At 42.6% G+C, this 21,411-nt stretch overlaps 1 protein-coding gene across 5 annotated transcripts in view; it reads left to right on the plus strand.

Annotated features, from left to right (window-relative positions):
* Positions 1–21,411, plus strand: part of AOAH (acyloxyacyl hydrolase) — a 141,022-nt gene that overhangs the window by 15,773 nt on the left and 103,838 nt on the right. For 4 of the 5 annotated variants that reach the window (XM_073332890.1, XM_073332885.1, XM_073332887.1 and 1 more), the window contains exons 3-5: positions 6,625–6,720; positions 14,274–14,340; positions 15,955–16,054. In XM_073332890.1, coding sequence (XP_073188991.1) covers positions 6,625–6,720; positions 14,274–14,340; positions 15,955–16,054 — 263 coding nt within the window. Of the gene's footprint in view, positions 1–5,161; positions 5,205–6,624; positions 6,721–14,273; positions 14,341–15,954; positions 16,055–21,411 lie in introns of all 5 variants that reach the window. The other variant, XM_073332888.1, reaches the window with a different exon arrangement.

Genomic DNA, 21,411 nt, shown 5'->3' on the forward strand with positions numbered 1-21,411 from the left:
AGGTAAATCTAGCCATGTATCAATCAGAGGCCAGGCTAACCTCCTTGTTCCAATAAGAACAATAACTTAGGTGCACCATTTCTTATTGGAACCCTCTGTGAAGTCCTGCCTGAAATACTCCTTGATGTAAAGCCACCCCCTTTGCTGATTTTAGCTCCCTGAAGCCAACCCTGTAAGCCGAGTCGACAGTCGCCACTCCCTCTGTCAGAGCAATGGCAGACAATCGTTCCGCGCCTTTTTTCTGTGCGGACGCCATACCAAGGCAAGCATGGAGGCCGCTCAGCTCACTTTGGCAATTAGGAGCACATTAAACACCACACGCATTATCCAGCAGTATATGCAGCACCGGAACCTGGCAAAGCGATACCGGGCGAGGAGGCGACGTCAGCGCGGTCACGTGAGTGATCAGGACATGGACACAGATTTCTCTGAAAGCATGGGCCCTGCCAACGCATGCATCATGGTGCTAATGGGGCAGGTTCATGCTGTGGAACGCCGATTCTGGGCTCGGGAAACAAGCACAGACTGGTGGGACCGCATAGTGTTGCAGGTCTGGGACGATTCCCAGTGGCTGCGAAACTTTCGCATGTGTAAGGGCACTTTCATGGAACTTTGTGACTTGCTTTCCCCTGCCCTGAAGCGCATGAATACCAAGATGAGAGCAGCCCTCACAGTTGAGAAGCGAGTGGCGATAGCCCTGTGGAAGCTTGCAACGCCAGACAGCTACCGGTCAGCCGGGAATCAATTTGGATTGGGCAAATCTACTGTGGGGGCTGCTGTGATGCAAGTAGCCCACGCAATCAAAGATATGATGATATCAAGGGTAGTGACCCTGGGAAATGTGCAGGTCATAGTGGATGGCTTTGCTGCAGTGGGATTCCCTAACTGTGGTGGGGCCATAGACGGAACCCATATCCCTATCTTGGCACCGGAGCACCAAGCCACCAAGTACATAAACCGCAAGGGGTACTTTTCGATAGTGCTGCAAGCTCTGGTGGATCACAAGGGACGTTTCACCAACATCAACGTGGGATGGCCGGGAAAGGTGCATGACGCTCGCATCTTCAGGAACTCTGGTCTGTTTCAAAAGCTGCAGGAAGGGACTTTATTCCCAGACCAGAAAATAACTGTTGGGGATGTTGAAATGCCTATATGTACCCTTGGGGACCCAGCCTACCCCTTAATGCCATGGCTCATGAAGCCGTACACAGGCAGCCTGGACAGTAGTCAGGAGCTGTTCAACTACAGGCTGAGCAAGTGCAGAATGGTAGTAGAATGTGCATTTGGACGTTTAAAGGCGCGCTGGTGCAGTTTACTGACTCGCTTAGACCTCAGCAAAACCAATATTCCCACTGTTATTACTGCTTGCTGTGTGCTCCACAATATCTGTGAGAGTAAGGGGGAGACGTTTATGGCGGGGTGGGAGGTTGAGGCAAATTGCCTGGCTGCTGGTTACGCGCAGCCAGACACCAGGGCGGTTAGAAGAGCACAGGAGGGCGCGGTACGCATCAGAGAAGCTTTGAAAACCAGTTTCATGACTGGCCAGGCTACGGTGTGAAAGTTCTGTTTGTTTCTCCTTGATGAAACCCCCGCCCCTTGGTTCACTCTACTTCCCTGTAAGCTAACCATCCGCCCCTCCTCCCTTCAATCACCGCTTGCAGAGGCAATAAAGTCATTGTTGCTTCACATTCATGCATTCTTTATTCATTCATCACACAAATAGGGGGATGACTACCAAGGTAGCCCAGGAGGGGTGGTGGAGGAGGGAAGGCAAATGCCACACAGCACTTTAAGCACAGCACTTTAAAAGTTTACAACTTTAAAATTTATTGAATGACAGCCTTCTTTTTTTTGGGCAATCCTCTGTGGTGGAGTGGCTGGTTGGCCGGAGGCCCCCCCACCGCGTTCTTGGGCGTCTGGGTGTGGAGGCTATGGAACTTGGGGAGGAGGGCGGTTGGTTAGAGAGGGGCTGCAGTGGCAGTCTGTGCTCCAGCTGCCTTTGCTGCAGCTCAACCATACACTGGAGCATACTGGTTTGGTCCTCCAGCAGCCTCAGCATTGAATCCTGCCTCCTCTCATCACGCTGCCGCCACATTTGAGCTTCAGCCCTTTCTTCAGTCCGCCACTTACTCTCTTCAGCCCGCCACCTCTCCTCCCGGTCATTTTGTGCTTTCCTGCACTCTGACATTATTTGCCTCCACGCATTCGTCTGTGCTCTGTCAGTGTGGGAGGACAGCATGAGCTCGGAGAACATTTCATCGCGAGTGCGTTTTTTTTTTCTTTCTAAGCTTCATTAGCCTCTGGGAAGGAGAAGATCCTGTGATCATTGAAACACATGCAGCTGGTGGAGAAAAAAAAAGGGACAGCGGTATTTAAAAAGACACATTTTATAAAACAGTCGCTACACTCTTTCAGGGTAAACCTTGCTGTTAACATTACATACATAGCACATGTGCTTTCGTTACAAGGTCGCATTTTGCCTCCCCCCACCGCGTGGCTACCCCCTCAACCTTCCCCCCTCCCTGTGGCTAACAGCAGGGAACATTTCTGTTTAGCCACAGGCAAACAGCCCAGCAGGAATGGGCTCCTCTGAGTGTCCCCTGAAGAAAAGCACTTTATTTCAACCAGGTGACCATGAATTATATCTCACTCTCCTGAGGATAACACAGAGAGATAAAGAACGGATGTTGTTTGAATGCCAGCAAACATACACTGCAATGCTTTGTTCTACAATGATTCCCGAGTATGTGTTACTGGCCTGGAGTGGTAAAGTGTCCTACCATGAAGGACGCAATAAGGCTGCCCTCCCCAGAAACCTTTTGCAAAGGCTTTAGGAGTACATCTAAACCGCGAATGCCAGGGCAAAGTAATCCTTTCACATGCTTGCTTTTAAACCATGTATAGTATTTTAAAAGGTACACTCACCAGAGGTCCCTTCTCCGCCTGCTGGGTCCAGGAGGCAGCCTTGGGTGGGTTCGGGGGGTACTGGCTCCAGGTCCAGGGTGAGAAACAGTTCCTGGCTGTCGGGAAAACCGGTTTCTCCGCTTGCTTGCTGTGAGCTATCTACAACCTCATCATCATCATCATCTTCTTCGTCCCCAAAACCTGCTTCCGTATTGCCTCCATCTCCATTGAAGGAGTCAAACAACACGGCTGGGGTAGTGGTGGCTGAACCCCCTAAAATGGCATGCAGCTTATCATAGAAGCGGCATGTTTGGGGCTCTGACCCGGAGCGGTCGTTCGCCTCTCTGGTTTTCTGGTAGGCTTGCCTCAGCTCCTTCAGTTTCACGCGGCACTGTTTCGGGTCCCTGTTATGGCCTCTGTCCTTCATGCCCTGGGAGATTTTGACAAAGGTTTTGGCATTTCGAAAACTGGAACGGAGTTCTGATAGCACGGATTCCTCTCCTCAAACAGCGATCAGATCCCGTACCTCCCTTTCGGTCCATGCTGGAGCTCTTTTGCGATTCTGGGACTCCATCATGGTCACCTGTGCTGATGAGCTCTGCATGGTCACCTGCAAACAGGAAATGAGATTTAAAAGGTCGCAGTTCTTTTCCTGTCTACCTGGCCAGTGCATCTAAGTTGAGAGTGCTGTCCAGAGCGGTCACAATGGAGCACTCTGGGATAGCTCCCGGAGGCCAATACTGTCGAATTGTGTCCACAGTACCCCAAATTCGAGCCGGCAAGGTCGATCTAAGCGCTAATCCACTTGTCAGGGGTGGAGTAAGGAAATCGATTTTAAGAGCCCTTTAAGTCGAAATAAAGGGCTTCATTGTGTGGACGGGTGCAAATTTACATCGATTTAACGCTGCTAAATTCGACCTAAAGTCCTAGTGTAGACCAGGGCTATGAGATGGTGAGCTCCCTGCTATTCCCATTGGTGTCCTTGAATTACTTCCTATAAAATATAAAGTTTGCTTTTCTCTATATAGAATTATATTACCTTGTAATAAAAACTCTCAATAAAGAGATTGGGCCTAATAATTTCCAGTGGTGGTATGTTTTCTCCACCACTTTCCAACTCATAACCTGGCCCATGAAGAATATCGCAGCCTTATGTTGGAAAATAACACCTTGTTTGGTTTATTAGCACATTGTGGCAGGGTCATCAATAGAGAATTTATCTGCCCCTTACTAGATATAGGCCTGACCAAAATCCTGAATGTTAATAGCTCTGAGCTTTGGGAAAGTTTGGATCTGTATCAGTATTTGAATTTTGCATCTCTATTTTGTGTCAAACAAAAACCTGAGATCTGAGTCTCCTCAGTAGTCCCTGGTGGGAGAAAAGAGACAGGACTCAGCTGTATTGAATACAAAGGGAATTCTTTATTTGCGCTGCTGGCAACAAGTAGATCTTAGAATTCTCTCTAGCTCCTAGAATAAACACACACTGTGCTACTGATTGTCACTACACAGGCACACTCTCTAAGTCTGTCTGCACTGCAACCAGGGATGTAATTTGCAGCTCATGTAGACATACCCATGAGAGCTTTAATCTAGCTAGCTCATGGAAAAATAGCAGTGAGGACACGATGGCATCAGCAAACGCTGTACAAACCCTCCTCCTTTGCTGGGTACATACTTTCTTGTCCAGCCAGGGCCAGGATGTCCTCACTGCTATTTCTAGTAAGCTAATTAGATTAAAGCTAGCAAGGGTACAGCTACATGAGCTGCAGATCACAGCCCCAGTTTCAGGGGAGTCAGCCTAAGCCTGACTTGAACTTCGCAGTCAAGGAAGGGTCTGCTGATTATTTTGGTCAAGACATAAGAACGGCCATACTGGGTCAGACCAAAGGTCCATCTAGCCCAGTATCCTGGGTTCCGACAGTGGCCAATGCCAAGTGCTTCAGAGGGAATGAACAGAATAGGGAATCATCGCGTGATCCATCCCCTGTCGCCCACTCCCAGCTTCTGGCAAACAGAGGCTAGGGTTACCATCGCTGCCTATTTTGGCTAATAGCCATTGATGGATCTATCCTCCATGAACTTATCTAGTTCTTTTTTGAACCCTGTTATAGTCTTGGCCTTCACAACATCCTCTGGCAAGGAATTCCACAGATTGACTCTGTGTTGTGTGAAGAAATACTTCCTTTTGTTTGTTTTAAACCTGCTGCCTATTAAGACTTTGCATCATCTAACATGGCTCCTTTTAAAATTGCAGATCCTTCACCCCATAGCCTCACTGAAGGGAGATCCAATGACAGGTACCCCAGTTTTATATGGAGCTATATTCAGCTTTTGAGCAACAGCTCTGTGCAGGGGCCAATGTGGAGTCATCCCTCGAGGAGCACCAGAGACACTGGACCTCTCAAAGGCACAGCTCTCTAGTGCTTCCCCTTGCACACAAGGAGACTGAAATGTGCTCTGTTGGGATTAAATAAAACCTCAAGATTCTCTGCCATTTCCCCTGGTGCACCAGCCTTTCTCTGCTGTCTGGTGCAGTGGAGGCAAGGCTGTGTTCCCACTTGCACAGGCCTAGAGCAGCAGCGAGCAGTCCCTGAGCTTACCAGAGCTCAGAAAGTGACCCCTATACAACCACATAAAGGGAGCATGGTGAATTTAGGAAATATTTCGGCCTTAGCAAATTATTTTGTTTATTTTGTTGTCTTGGGGCCTGCTCTTGCAAGCCCTCTGTGTGTAGAACCTCCATTGACTCCCATGGAGATCCTGTGCAGGACTATGCCATGTTGTCAGTGGAGTGTTTTGTCTGATGTGTTATATTTGTGGTTGGTGATTTCTAATCTACAGTCATGCAGGAGTTTTTTGTCCTTCAGCTTTTGCCTATTTCTGTCCAGGTGCATGCTGTGAAGATGTAACAGTTAAGTCACTGTGAATCAACCTTGGGCATGTGATTGCCAGCTATGTGCAAAATGCCAAGATGCTGATTACAATACTGTCTGTTGGAATAGTGTTGGATCACTAGAATATTTTTTTTCCTTCCTCAGTTTGTTTCTTCCTTGCAGGTGGGTTCACACTAGGGACAAGAATCAAACCTAGAAATTAGTTTGTTTGTACAGTGTTTCTCACCAATGTGGCTAACAAAATATTTTTCTATTGGAAAATACCATTTTGTAGAAATCTTAACTTTCTGCTGGAACGTGTAGATTTTCGAAAAAATTAATTTAAAATTTTTTGGATAAAAAGCATTTTGATATTTTATTTCAAAGTGAATTTTTTAGAAATTTATTGTATATGATAAATTATGACATAACGTACAAAAATCAAATTTTGAACAAAACATCTTTATTTTATTGGAATGAATTTTGTTTTCAGAAAGATTTTGTTCCAGGAAATTTCTGGTTTTCTTCTGATTCAGAATTAAAACAAATTTTGAAATGTCAGATTTGATGGGCGACTTGACCAGATCTAAATATGGCTGTATAAAATTCAGGCTCTTTTGTGCATTCATCTACCAATTGCATCCAATCTCTGGCTTGATAAGTAGCACTGTTTTAATAAAAGTTAGAAATAAAGTGGGTTTTTTTTTCCAGAACTATTGTCAGCCATGGAACATCTCAAAAAACAAAACACCCAATGGTTCATGTCCACTTGGCTATATTCACACTCTATTTAATCCTGTCATATGTATGAGATAGTGATCTCTTTGTTTTTGCTTGTTTGCAGGATGTGTGCTTGTGGTATCAGTAATTGAACAGCTTGCAATGTTTCACAACTGTACAGCAAAAGCAGCAATAGAGAGAGTCTGCAACTATCTACCTGGTAAATATCAAATACACCATATGTTATGCTGGTACCACTGTATTTCACTGTTAATTAAAAATTCATTTGAATCTGAAAATGTTTTACCCACTACTGTTACAAAATCTACGAATAGTGTATGTGAAAGACATCAAGGGTGAAATTGTAGCTCACTAAAGTCAGTGATCACTCCCACTGACTTTAGTGGAGCCAGAATTTCACCCCAAAGATACTTGCATATAATACCCTCAGTTTGTTTACTTTGTATATTTGTCAGCACTTTAAGAATAGCCAGTTTCACTGTATATTCAGTCAGTTTCCCCTGACATTTGTGCGAGTCTTTACATAGCAACTGGGAAGATGAAAACATTTTCAGAAATAAGAAACTGTTATAAACTGTTGTAAAGTCACAAAAACTGGCAGAGGGACTAAAGGGCAGGTGTAAGACCTTCAATTACTTCAAAGTAACTTTTTAAAATGGACTAGATATATGCCATAGTGCTGGTAGGGAACCGTACCTCACTCACCCGTCCAAAACGTAACCCAGGGGCTGCACTTGTGCAACAGTAACACAATCCGCAGCATGCAGATGGCGTATCATGGGCAGCCAAGGCCTGAATGAGGTCAGGTAGGTGCTGTGCTGCCAAGGGGGAGAAGGAGAAGAGGTGCTGTTCACAAAAGGCAAGCAGGAGAGCTACCCCTCAAGGGTCATGGTAGATTCTCCATTACTGACAATTTTTAAATCAAGATTGGATGTTTTTCTAAAAGATCTGCTCTAGGAATGATTTTCGGGAAGTTCTCTGGCTTGTGTTATACCAAAGGGCAGATCAGATGATCACAATGGTCCCCTCTGGCCTAGGAATCTATGAATCTGAAGCTGTCTCTAACTTCATGAATTTAAAAAGACAGTTTAGGATTTTTCATTAAAGAGTTTTTTCATACAGTATCTTATTAATTCCATCTCTGAAAAACTAATATCTTTCTCTTTAGTCCCTAGTTTCATGGAGGATGCATGTAGAATAATAAATCTATGCTTTCTAAGGTGTGGAGAAGCATTTGCTAGAGGTCATTCGCTGAGTCAAATGAAGTCAGTCAGTTCCTGTTACATGAGACATGTTTTCATTTTTGACATCACAGGCAGATAACGATAGAGCTTCAATTATAAACCCTAATATTGCTGTTAAACTATGGTTTTCTTCTTTAAAAAAAAAGGCTCTGTAAAGTTGACACACTGTGGTTCTATGTTTATTTTCACACAGTGAATCTATTTCAAATTTGTTCAGTGTACAAGTGATGAAATTTATTTTTAACTGCCAGACCTGTAAACTTGCCCTCTACTCTGAAGGTCAAGTTGCAGTCTTTCTGGTTTATACATCATTGTAAGTGTAAAAATTCTACAGGCCAAATTCTGCCCTCCTCTGTAGGTATATAACCCCATCATCCCTTCAAGTTACATCTGTGCAACCTCATTATCTTCAGTGAGGCACATGGATGCTATTGCTATTCCTTGAGGGAAACGTTTGACCTGGGACTAGAAATTTGTTAACAATTCTATGGATGATGCATGAGTCAGAATGCAATCAAGCCCTCTCTCTCTCCTAGATGTATAGGCTCTGCAGAGCTAATAAGAGTAAAAAGCAGTAAAACTTACTTTTATCACTCAAGTAAATAGATATTATTTTGAATGCACTCAGGGAGCAGAGCTGTTGAAGAAAAAGGTACCATTTAAGCTGAAGGAGCAATTCTATTATTATAGATACGCCTGAAGAGCCTCATGAATAACAAAAACAAAGCTAATATACAACAATTCGGTTTTCAGAGGAACTAAAGGGAGTTGGGGTTTCTGTTGGCCTAATCTAACTTTCTTTAAGGTCAGTATTCTTCACCCTCTTAAAATAAACATTTTTTACTTGAACCTCTTTCCCTTAGCAAGGCTTGTTTCTATAAAAAAGACTTCTGTGTATTCTTCTCTTTGTATCTGTGTGCATACAAACAGCAGGAGATATGTGTAAGTACAAATACTGACTGACTCTGAGGACATAATTATAAAATACTGGTCAGAGGTTGTGGTATATTGCCTGAAGCCAAATGCTAAATGTAATATGTACAATCCAAGAAGACTATATTTACCCTAAAAAAAGAACAGGAGTACTTGTGGCACCTTAGAGACTAACAAATTTATTTGAGCATAAGCTTTCATGGGCTACAGCCCACTTCATCGGAAGCATAGAATGGAACATATAGTAAGAAGAGATTATACATATCTATATACAGAGAACATGAAAAGGTGGCGAGGAAGAGGCTAATTAATTAAGATGAGCTATTATCAGCAGGAGAAAAAAACTTTTGTAATGATAATCAGGATGGCCCATTTAGACAGTTGACAAGAAGGTGTGAGGATACTTAACATGGGGAAATAGATTCAATATGTGTAATGACCCAGCCATTCCCAGTCTCTATTCAAACCCAAGTTAATGGTATCTAGTTTGCATATTAATTCAAGCTCAGCAGTTTCTCACTGGAGTTTGTTTTTGAAGCTTTTCTGTTGCAAAATTGCCACCTTTAAATCTGTTACTGAGTGGCCAGAGAGGTTGAAGTGTTCTCCTCCCGGTTTTTGAATGTTATGATTCCTGATGTCAGATTTGTGTCCATTTATTCTTTTGCGTAAAGACTGTCCGGTTTGGCCAATGTACATGGCAGAGGGGCATTGCTGGCGCATGATGGCATATATCACATTGGTAGATGTGCAGGAGAACAAGCCCCTGATGGCGTGGCTAATGTGATTAGGTCCTATGATGGTGTCACTTGAATAAATATGTGGACAGAGTTGGCATCGGGCTTTCTTGCAAGGATAGGTTCCTGGGTTAGTGTTTTTGTTGTGTGGTGTGTGATTGCTGGAGAGTATTATTTGCTTCAGGTTGGGGGGCTGTCTGTAAGCGAGGACTGGTCTGTCTCCCAAGATCTGTGAGAGTGAGGGATCATTTTTCAGGATAGGTTGTAGATCTTTGATGATGTGCTGGAGAGGTTTTAGCTGAGGGCTGAAGGTGACAGCTAGTGGTGTTCTGTTATTTTCTTTGTTGGGCCTATCAGGGTTTCCTTCCCCACTCTGAACTCTGGGGCACAGATGTGGGGACCAGCATGAAAGACCCCCTAAGCTTATTTCTACCAGCTTAGGTTAAAACTTCCCCAAGACACAAAATTCCTTGTATCTGGGATTCAGTATGTTACCACCACCAAGCGATTTAACAAAGAATTAGGGAAGAGACACTTGGAGACGTCTTCCCCCCCCAAAAAAAATATCCCACCAAGCCTTGCATCCCCTTTCCTGGGGAGACTTGAGAATAAACAAGATGAGCACAGACCAGCCTTGGGTTTTTAGGACCCTAAAAACCCAATCAGATTCTTAAAAAAACAGAACTTTATTAGAAGAACAAAAAAAGATAAAAGAAACACTCTGTAAGATTAGAATGGAAGATAATCTCACAGGCAGTCAGATTCAAAACATAGAGAATCCCTCTAGGCAAAACCTTAAGTTACAAAAAGACACAAAAACAGGAACATACATTCCCTCCAGCACAGCAAATTTCACAAGCCAAAAACAAAAGAAAATCTAGCACATTTTCTAGCTAGATTACTTACTAACTCTGTAGGAGTTGGATTGCTTTCTTTCTTGATCTGTCCCCAGCAGAGGCATCATACAGACAGACAGACAGACAAAGCCTTCCCACACTCCCAATTTGAAAGTATCTTGTCCCCTTATTGGTCAGGTGCCAGCCAGGTTACTTGAGCTTCTTAACCCATTTCAGGTAAGAGGATTTTATAGTACTGTATCAGAGCTTCTTAACCCCTTCCCTTTATATTTATGACAGGGGCTGTCCTGTAGTAGGTGACTTCTGGGTACTCTTCTGGCTCTGTCCATCTGTTTTTTCACTTCAGCAGGTGGATATTGTAGTTTTAAGAATGCCTGATGGAGATCTTGTAGGTGTTTGTCTCTGTCTGAGGGATTGGAGCAAATGCGGTTATATCTTAGAGCTTGGCTGTAGACAATGGATCGTGTGGTGTGCCCTGGATGGAAGCTGGAGGCATGTAGGTAAGTATAGCAGTCAGTAGATTTCTGGTATAGGGTGTTGTTTATGTGACCATCGCTTATTAGCACAGTAGTGTCCAGGAAATGGAACGCTTTTGTGGATTAGTCTAGGCTGAGGTTGATGATGGGATGGAAATTGTTGAAATCATGGTGGAATTCATCAAGGGCTTCTTTTCCATGAGTCCAGACGATGAAGATGTCATCAATGTAGCGCAAGTAGAGTAGGGGCATTAGGGGACGAGAGCTAAGGAAGCATTGTTCTAAGTCAGTCATAAAAATGTTGGCATAGTGTGGGGCCATGCGGGTACCCATAGCAGTGCCGCTGACTTGAAGGGGTATAAATTGTCCCCAAATGTGAAATAGTTATGGGTGAGGACAAAGTCACAAAGGTCAGCCACCAGGTTTGCCATGACATTATCAGGGATACTGTTCCTCACGGCTTGTAGTCCATCTTTGTGTGGAATTTTGGTGTAGAAGGCTTCTACATCCATAGTGGCCAGGATGGTGTTTTCTGGAAGATCACCGATGGACTGTAGTTTCCTCAGGAAGTCAGTGGTGTCTCGAAGATAGCTGGGAGTGCTGGTAGCGTAGGGCCTGAGGAGAGAGTCCACATAGCCAAACAATCCTGCTGTCAGGGTGCCAATGCCTGAGATGCTGGGGCATCCAGGATTTCCAGGTTTATGGATCTTGGGTAGCAAATAGAATACCCCTGGTCGGGGTTCTAGGCATGTGTCTGCACAGATCTGTTCCTGTGCTTTTTCAGGGAGTTTCTTGAGCAGATGATGTAGTTTCTTTTGGAAATCCTCAGTGGGATCAGAGGATAATGGCCTGTAGAATGTAGAGTTAGAGAGCTGCCTACCTCTTGTTCATATCCCACTTATTCATGATGACGACAGCACCTCCTTTGTTAGTCTTTTTTATTATCATGTCAGAGTTGTTCCTGAGTCTGTTGATGGCATTGTGTTCAGCATGGCTGAGGTTATGGGACAAGTGATGCTGCTTTTCCACAATTTCAGCCTGTGCACGTCGACGGAAACAATCTATGTAGAAGTCCAGTCTGTTGTTTCAACCTTCAGGACGAGTCCACACAGAATCCTTCTTTTTGTAGGGTTGGTAGGAAGGTTCTGTGGGTTAGTATGTTGTTCAGAGGTGTGTTGGAAATATTCTTTGAGTCGGAGACGTCAAAAGTAGGATTCTAGGTCACCACAGAACTGTATCATGTTCGTGGGCCTGGAGGGACAAAAGGAGAGGCCCCGAGATAGAACAGTTTTATGTTACTGCTATTCCCCCTAGAGCCAGTCATTATTTGTTTTGTTATGCCATTGGATATTTATATGCTGAGCTTCTTATGCTCATAAGGAATTTTGTGTGCATAGAAATGGCTCTAGCTAGCCAGCTCCCCAGTGTCTACTTTCTAGAGTTGATTGCAAGCCAAACCAACCCCTCCTCCTAGCTGCTTGTGAGACTGAACCAACCAGTTATCTCTTCTTGGGCAAGAGACATTGTACAAACCTGCTGGCTTGTCTCCTCAACGGGAAACATTAGAGGATGCTGTCAGCTTTTGTCCGCCATGGGAGATGTTGGGGAAGCCAGCTATTTTCTCTTACAGGACACTTCAAAGAGCCAGCTGGCTTGCTGGCTAGCTTTACCAAGGGTATTTTAATCAGTGATGGTAGCAGACATGGGATTGTGTTTATCCACTGCATGTGCCCTTTCAGGAGGGCAATAGCAAGATCTAATTCTGGTCAGGAGACCCATTTTTAACCAGCAGATTGATTATAAAAATCCAATCAAAAGAAATTATGTGGCAAAGGAGGCAAATAAATGAGTCTAATAACTTAATTGAAATAAAATATTTAACATGGGATAAGAAGGGTAAGCTGCAGTAGCTCTTGCAGCTATCATCAGCACCTTATCATTAAGAGGTAGTTGGGTATTTAATTTATGTACTCACAGCTACATTGTTAAACCTTTGGGGCCTGGCTCTCCCTTCACTTATACAGGTTTTACACTGATGTCACTCTGTTCACATCAGTGGAATTACTCCTGATTTACTCTGGTGGGAGTGAGAGGAGAGTCAGATCCAGTGCTGTCTTAAAACCTAGCGGTGTTTTGGAAGGAAATACTTTTTGTCTGGGGAAGAACCTCAGAATAGACCACTCCAGCTGGATGTTGGTTCTGATAAATCTGATTGGGTGAGGAAAGATAGCTACTTTGATTGGTGGATCCTAAGTGTTTATTTGGGCACATCAAGACGGACAGGAGAGAGATACATAGGAGTTTGCGGAACAGTGTTTAAGGGGGAGGTGACTGGAGACTTGGACATAGCTACTTTCTAGAGTCCTAGGAGTTGTGGGCTTTATTCTTGCTTATGTATTTTGCCACATTTACCATATACATACCTGTGTAAATGCACCTTTATTTTAATGTCTGGCTATGAGTCGTGCTTCACTGCTTATTAATAAGCAAAAACTGATATCCAGTTGTTGATTACAAGATACAGGAGACTGGTAGGCATTACAGCCCCAATTGAGTAGTACATCCCTGTTCAGCACATCTCTTAAGCACTTGGTTAAAGTTAGCCACATGCTTAAGTGCTGTACTGAACAGAGATGCATTTAACAATATGTACCAGTGCTTTGCTGAATCAGGCCTGAGTCCAATTATATGCAGGAACTACTCCTGTTCCTCCACAGAACTACAAGATCAGACCCTAGTATTAGATTGTAACTGGATTCAAACTCAAGTTTCTCTCACAGCAGTGCACCGCTTTTCCCTCAAGGCTAATATATGATAGTCCAAGTACTTGTCTTTTTCAGTAAATATGTTGCTAAAGACTTTTTTTATAAACCGTATTTCGATGTGTATCCTTATTTGTTCAACTTAAAAGAATGAGATTTTAGCAAGTATTTAGAAAGGCCATAGTAATGTGAAAGATGAAAGGAAAAAGGAACACGATAGCTATTTGCTAAACTATAATTACTCCTTCTGTTATTCATTGCAAAATTATTTCTGTACTAAAGATATGAGTTTTTTACCTGCATAAATACTTGAAGACATTAGGTAATTCCAGCAGTAATATGAACTCATACATCATTTTCTGCACATTGATTTATCTGTTTTGCTTTCTTTTTGAGTTACAGTATAAGATAACAAGTGCTTTGTCCTTAAACTACTTAGAAGATGCTCTTTAATAAATATTATGATAATTCTTAGCGCTTACATTATGCTATTCATCATTGCACTTAACAAACATTAATTCTCACTATAGTTCTGTATGACTCACCTACTAACACACAAAGAGTCAGAGCCTTGGTTAGAAGAATTTTCTGGTTCACAGTCATGTGCTGAAACCACTGACTGAGCACATGCCTTTCTCTAAAATAACCTGATATTTACCTTGACAGAGCAAGTCCAGCTGTGTTTCATGGGTTTGTAAAACTATCTTTAATTATGTTCCATTGTTTCAAAAATGTATGTTTTCCAGAAATACTGAACTTGCAAGGCATTTGTTACTTGGTAGCTGAGCTTTATGGGCCAGAACTAATTAAACTGTAAGTACTAATTAAACTGTAATTTTTCATCTAAAGTTTGCTTGTTTTAAGGGATTGTTTTTGGTTTTTAATGTACTGATGTATTGTCAGTGTGAATTGCGGGGGTTTCACTCTTCAAGTTCCATTAGTATGAGAGTGAGAATAACTCTTTTTTATATATAAGGTGTTCCAGAGAGACACTCGATTAGGTAGTTTGGGCAGTAGACTGAAGTTATCTGTTGTAAGGACCCAGGGACTAAAATTGGGTCTGCAGAGACTGCGATGGCTGATAGTCCCACAGCACCCCTGGGGGCCATGCAGCGGCACAGCCAGGGAGCACAATGGAGAATAGGCGCCACAGGAAGTGCCACCCAAAAGACTCAGAGTGGTGATACTCTGAGGAACCTCTGATTGGCCAAGCACTCTATTTAACCCCAGGAAAGTTGTCTGGGCAACCATACAGACTTTGGCCTGCTGCGACACCAGATTTTGCTTGATCTCCTGTCTCCTAGTTCAGTTTGACTCTGACCCTGACTCTTGCTTGTGGAACCTGCTTGCTGATGCTTCCTCCAGCTCCTGCCTGGCAACTTACTGTTCCTGGTGAGCAGACCTCAGCCTGGCTGTGCCTGCTAGGCCAGACCGCCTATGCTCCGGTCCCATAAAGCTGTCCCTGAATGAATTAATAAATGCTATCGCTAGCTCCTACTACTAAGCATTTTTATAGATCTTTACATATCTGTAAATCTCAAATCAGGTCCATCTGTCTCTGTTACCTTTTGAAATTCAGTCCATTTGGCTGTGGAAGAAATTTCTTGAACCAGTGGTATGTGGGGGAGATCATCTAAAGGGTCATAATATTTTAATCGCTTGTTCCCTAGCTTCCTTTTATACCTTAATAGGCTTTCTAACTGTCATCCTCTACTTGCTTCCAGCCCCTGAGCTTGATCTGAGCACTTGGGAGCCCCACAAACTAATTTAAATTCCTTTAAAAATAAAAGTAGATCATTTATTCCTCTTTGCAAGTTCTCTTTGCAAGATTAATTAAATGAATGTTTGCTTTACTTTCTACTTCCTTGGGGCTTTTTTAAAAAAAAAATCTAGCCCGGAGACCATGCTACAGAGCTAAGTAGTTCAGTAATCAAACATCTTGATTTAATTCTCTATAAATCCAGAGGTTTGTCCCAAAAGAAGGAAACTATCTTGGCACTTGTATCTGACTAGAGGTTTGAAGGATTTCTAGTTATTTTGTTGAGTCAGGGGTTGAAAATTTGTACTAGACAAATTGCATCTGGATTAACTTTATCCTTTTAAAAAACAACAACGAGGAGTCCTTTAAATCTTTGTCACGTGTATGGTTGCTTAAAAATGAGTACAGTTATAGTATATTTGATTCAGGGGCAGTATATAAAGCTCAGGGCTTCTTAGCCCTAGAATCTGGTTTTAAATGCTGAGTAAAATGCAATGGGAGAAAATAATTATGTTCAGGTAGCTACACTGAACTGAGCTTAAAGATGATAGAATAAAATGAGTTAAGGGTCTTAGTATTCTGGATACTCACCCTTCCATTGAAGTAGTTTATATTTCCTAATACCCAGGAGAGCTTAATGGTCTTTGTTGTGCACCATTTCCCTGTAGGTTGAAGTATAAAATGAATGCTGATGTGGTATGCCGTTCCATTAAGCTGTGTAAACAGAATGCAGGACAACCGTTTTGTCACTTGTACCCTCCTCCTGAGGTAAGTTATGCTTGGATTTCTGAAATTACAGTGTAGAGGTCTGCTAAACTTGAATTGTACAATAGAAAGAATGAAGTTTGCAATCTTCATGCACTGAATTGCAAGCAGAAACACTTTAAATGTGGACAGTTCAAGAAAGCTTTCAGTAGAATAAAGGGTACATGGTACATCTTAATTGTTTCTTTGACTATGTGTGATCCTGCTGTCTGTAGTACCAGATGCATGGCTCTCAGTCTCCATTTATCACAATGGGAATCTTAGAGGTAAATTCTCCTGCACCATTGTGTGTGAGTGCATTTGCCCTAGAATGAGTAAAATTCTGGATTCCATGTTATATACAAGTAAACATCCAGTTTTTCAAGTAAAAAACTAATACGCACATACACAAATCCAAACTTTCAAACATAGATGCCCAAAGTTAGGTACTTACATGCATATTTAAGCACCTAAATAGAAATGGTTTGATTTTTCAAAGGTGCGAAGCATGCCCATGTTCCATTGTCATCTGTGAGATATATTGGGTTGCTCAGCCCATTTGAAAATCAATCCATATATTTAGGCATCCATTTCTGAAAATCTATAGAACCTGGGACAGAATTCAGAAATCTAAATCTGAGTAAAATGCTGTGTGTGGTCTCTGATCCAGTGTCCACTGAAGTCAATCGGAGCCTTTCTGTTGGCTTCAGTGGGCTTTGAATCACGTCCATAAGAAGCGAGCTGGTTTAAATTCTGTTGCTGTTTAGAAGAGGGAAAATAACTGACTTCCCACTTCTTTGACTTCATTAGTGCCAACCGCTGAGCATGACAATAAATTTCACTTTACACCATGCGTGCATTGCATACATGTACTAACTCCCCACCACCACCACCAACACATAGCAGCTACAGCAGTGGCCATTCTACAGGTGGTGTGAGAGATGGTAAACGCGGTAGAGGGGCGGGGGGCGACCTCCCTCAGCTCCGATGCTGTGCTGCCAAGACTTTAACCAAGTGCTTCCCTCAATAATATTCTGACTCAGCTGGCAACTTGTTCTTTGGGTGAAATACCCCTTCCACCTTTCCACAAACTGCATCAGTCCTATACTCCTCCTGCCTTCCTCCTAAAATCCACAAGTCACATACTCTTCTCCACAAATAAATCCACCGCTGCTCCCACCCCGGCACCTGCCCCAGTATCTCCTGGCCCACTGGGCTTACCCCTCCCCAGCACTCACAGCAGCAATGGCGGTGTCAGTAGCTGCCGGGATAGTAATAGTGCTGCAGCAGCAGCTTAGCCCTGCTTCTTGCTTGCTTGCTTGCTTGTTCCAGGAGCAGTGGGTAGGGGTATGTGGAGGGACTACGTAGTGCATCCTCTATGCGCTCCTACCAGCATTGGGGGGGAAGGCAGAAAGGCAGTTCCCCTTCCAGAAGGTGCCAGGGCAATAGCTGATGCACCGGTAGTGGACTAGATTTTGATCTGAATTTAGATTTTGATTTGTGCCTATACGGGGGAGAAAGGAGGAGCAAGAACTTCCCTCGGACCTCTGCACGCGCAAGACTACCTTGGTCAGCAGCAAACACCTACCCTCTAGAACAAGGGGAAAGCAGGAGTGAACTGTGCCTAAAGAGAGCAGAGAAGTGTCTCTGAAAGCACAGAGCTTCCTGGGCTAGTGCACTGTATACCCTAGGGCTGTACCTAAAGACTGTATCTACCCCGAGCCAGCAGCAGTTGGGTTAGTTCCATCCTCAGAGAAGACTAAACATTTTAACAAGCCAAGATGGCCACAGTATATTTTGCCACTCCCTCCACTTAAAATATTTTATTCCAGTCCACCATTATCATACTGCTATGCAGAGAGTCAGCCTAAGAACTCTGGGAGGGGTTAGTTAGGTGATTTGGGGATGCACCCAAATTTAACTGACTCTTTGTATAAATAAGTGTGTGGAGACGAAATCTGACCCATTGAAGTAAATGGCAATCCTCCCATTGACTTCAATAAGGCCAAGACTTCATCCTGTGTGTCTGCGTATTTGATCTTTGGTTCACCCCCACCAGTCTCCTACAGCAGAACTGGAATCCTTCTGCCTGCCTCTTCCAACCCTAGAGAGCTGTTCACATTGATTACATTTTTCAGAATAAATCAGCAAACAAAATGGCTGGAAACTTTTCTTAAAAGTCAAGATTTGGCCCAGCCCAGTGTTATTTTGGGGCTCGTGCAAATCTTCTCCAGCTCATCAGTGTTTGCTTATTACTCTTTCTGACAGGCTTCATTTGTCTCTCATCACCAGCCAGGCAGATCAATTAACAGAGTTTTTTCCTCCCCAACTTTTCCCCTGAATCTTTAACTATTTGGACACCCCAAGAAACTATGAATGGAGGAGGGGAAGGTGTTTCATTTAGAAACCAGGCTCTGTTGGCTGATAAATTGCCCACCGTAATTCTGTGACAAGTAGGAATTGTGGGTGAAAACTTTAATATGCAGTTCAGGGATTCAGATACATAAAACCCAGTTTACTTCACATTTGCTCCTTCAGTTTGTAGTTTGATTGATCATTTCAGTTATATGAACGTGCAAATGTTGGCTAAATTCCCTGCCAAGTGTTTGAACAAGATTTTAATACTAATGACTGTTTCGTTCAACTCTACTGATTTTCAGGTACATCATTTATGCATTTGGATGCACGCTTTCCCAGAGTTAGTGCAATATTTGTACTGGCAAAGTGAATGCAATAAATATGTAGTTTCTTTTCTTTATAGGACAGCATAATTTTTTGTTTTAATTGTCTTTATGACAACAAATATTAATGGCACTTTGATGTTTAACAGTTTTTTCAATCAATATTTTACAATTAGTGTTAACGGTAATGTTGATGTTTATAAATGAACATGTTGCTGTACCAAGGGCAAATGTTCTCAGCAAATAAGAGTCACTGTTCTAACAAATTAACATCAATTAAATTTTGTGCTATAGCCATTAATGCTCCCTGATTATTATAGGAGACTCAGATAATTATGATTAAAAATACTGCTCTCGTCATGAAGCATGAAATTCACTTAGCATAGCAGGAGCTGTAGAATGTTCCAAAACAGTGGAACCAACTTGGTGTGGGTGGATGGCCATGGAGCGATTGTGTGGGGGAACTACCCATTTACTCTATGTAGTGGAACTGGGGGAGAGGGAAGGGGAAGGTGGCATGCTTTTCAAAGCTGCTCAAGGGATGTTGACACTGAGTCCTTATTAAAATAGGAAATGACTGTCTAAAACCCCGTGCTGGCTTTTGGAAATCTCAGCCTATCTCCTTATCTTGGTTATATTCTGTGAAAACAAGAGGATTCCATGCCCATGCATTCATTATTGTACACTTCAGAGAATACTTTAGCAGTCCCGTAGCAAATCTGTATTGTGAAGCCTGTGAGGAGAATGGGCTCTTCGGATCTTGTATCTATTATTCTCTTTTGACATGGTGAAAGCAATATGGATCAAAGTCAGAGGAAATATGTAAGCTGTGGTGTAGATTTATCTACACCCACTTACTGATGAGTTAGCCATTCTAAGTTCATACAGCTTACATACTTAGGAATCAGGTGATGGTGTAAAACAAAGCTTAGTAGTACGTTGTGAGGGACTCTGCTTTCCAGCACTGCTTTTAAAATGTTTCAAGTCTGCATCCACTACAGCTCAGTGTCTTTATCCAGCACAGCTTGTCAGGGTTCTTGGTCTCTGAGAATTAAGTATAGGCAATACTAGAAAAGGTTTGCCAGTATAGTTGTACCAGAAACCTTCCTACTGTAAATGCAACTTATACTAGCATAAAAGTGCTTTTGAATGTATAGCTAGTACCAATTCTCCCAGTGAAATAAGATATTCTATGAAAAGCACTTCTATGCCAGTATAATAGTATTTACGCTAGGACTTTTGCCAGTATAGAAACATTGCAAAAAAAATCACACCCCTAACTGACATTATTGTACCAACAAAAGTTTCTAGAGTAGACTTGCCTTACACTTCTGATCTGAATACTATAATTATTACTCCTTCTCTCAGTGACACAGATTGATTTGCCAGAAATCTCAATAATATTGAAGGGAGTTAAGACTTAACAGAATTTTTTGCCAGGTGAATGAGACCAACAACCTAGCCTGTCATTTGTATTGGAACTGAAACTCTGTGGCCCATTGGCATGCTGATACATAAGTGAAACAGGGACCTGATGCAAAGGATAGATAAAAACAAAGAAATTAATGGAAACGGGTTACTTTACAAGCTGTAGTGTTTGATTGTTTCAGACAACCTCAGACACTTGCGTACACCCTGCTTCTGTGTGCCAGAGAAATTCTGGATTGTACCTGATTCAGTTTTCCAGACTACCCAAATCACTAGCAATACAAATCACTCAAGTGGTGAGAGAACTTTTATGTGTGTATCCTAGCTTCTCACTCAGTTTGTGGCAAGTTCTCAGAGTTTCAGACTTGATATGCTAAGAGGAAATCAAATGTATATGAAAGAAGCAAATATTAAACACAAAGCAAAACAAAAATGCCCCAAAAATCTTCTTTACTCTTAACTTGTTCACCTATCTTTTCAGGTGTAAGTGTGCATCGTTATAGTTAGGGGTGGGACTGATCCAAGTCCCTTGATCTGAATGCTTCTGAACTCTGGGTGAAGCCTAACAGAGAGTACGCAGTTTGAGCAGTAACACATTCCCGCTCCACCTCACTTAGCTACAACTTATTAGAAATAGATGAAATGCAAAAACCACAAAGAAAATAGTAGTTCGTTTCCCAGGTGCTTCTCCACTTTTGTTGATAGCTGTCATTACTACCATAAGTATGGAGTTAACAAAGAACGCGCTCGCACACACACACACACGTCTGTTTCTGTGTGTATATATATGTGAGTATATATAATATGTACGCAGCAGCTATATGTTTGTGTGTGTATATATATGTGTATATATATAATATGTACACAGCAGCTTCCCTCAAGCAGAATCCCAAAGCACTTCACAAATATTAAACATCCAGTCACACTGAAGTGCAGACTCTTCTCAGGTGAGAGGGAGGTACTTAGGAAGGCGACTTGTATATGGCATGCTACATAATACAGCAAAAGTGCATAGGGCAAGAAAAGGAAAGGACACTATGGCAATCCTCTGCTCTTACAAAAAAGTGCCACAGACCTTTAATCCAGAGAACACAAAACCATGGTCTCCTCCAAAAGATCCACGTGCTTTAAAATGCATGGAACTCAATGTAACTGCCTCCAAAAGATAAAAAGCGGAATCAGCCCTGCTATATTTCAAACCCATGTGAGATTGCAGAACAGAACATTCAGTCTTCCCTTCTGACACTGTTGATGTATGTGATATCAGAGTAG

Source organism: Lepidochelys kempii, chromosome 2, assembly GCF_965140265.1.
Source record: "Lepidochelys kempii isolate rLepKem1 chromosome 2, rLepKem1.hap2, whole genome shotgun sequence".
Classification (NCBI taxonomy): Eukaryota; Metazoa; Chordata; order Testudines; family Cheloniidae; genus Lepidochelys; species Lepidochelys kempii.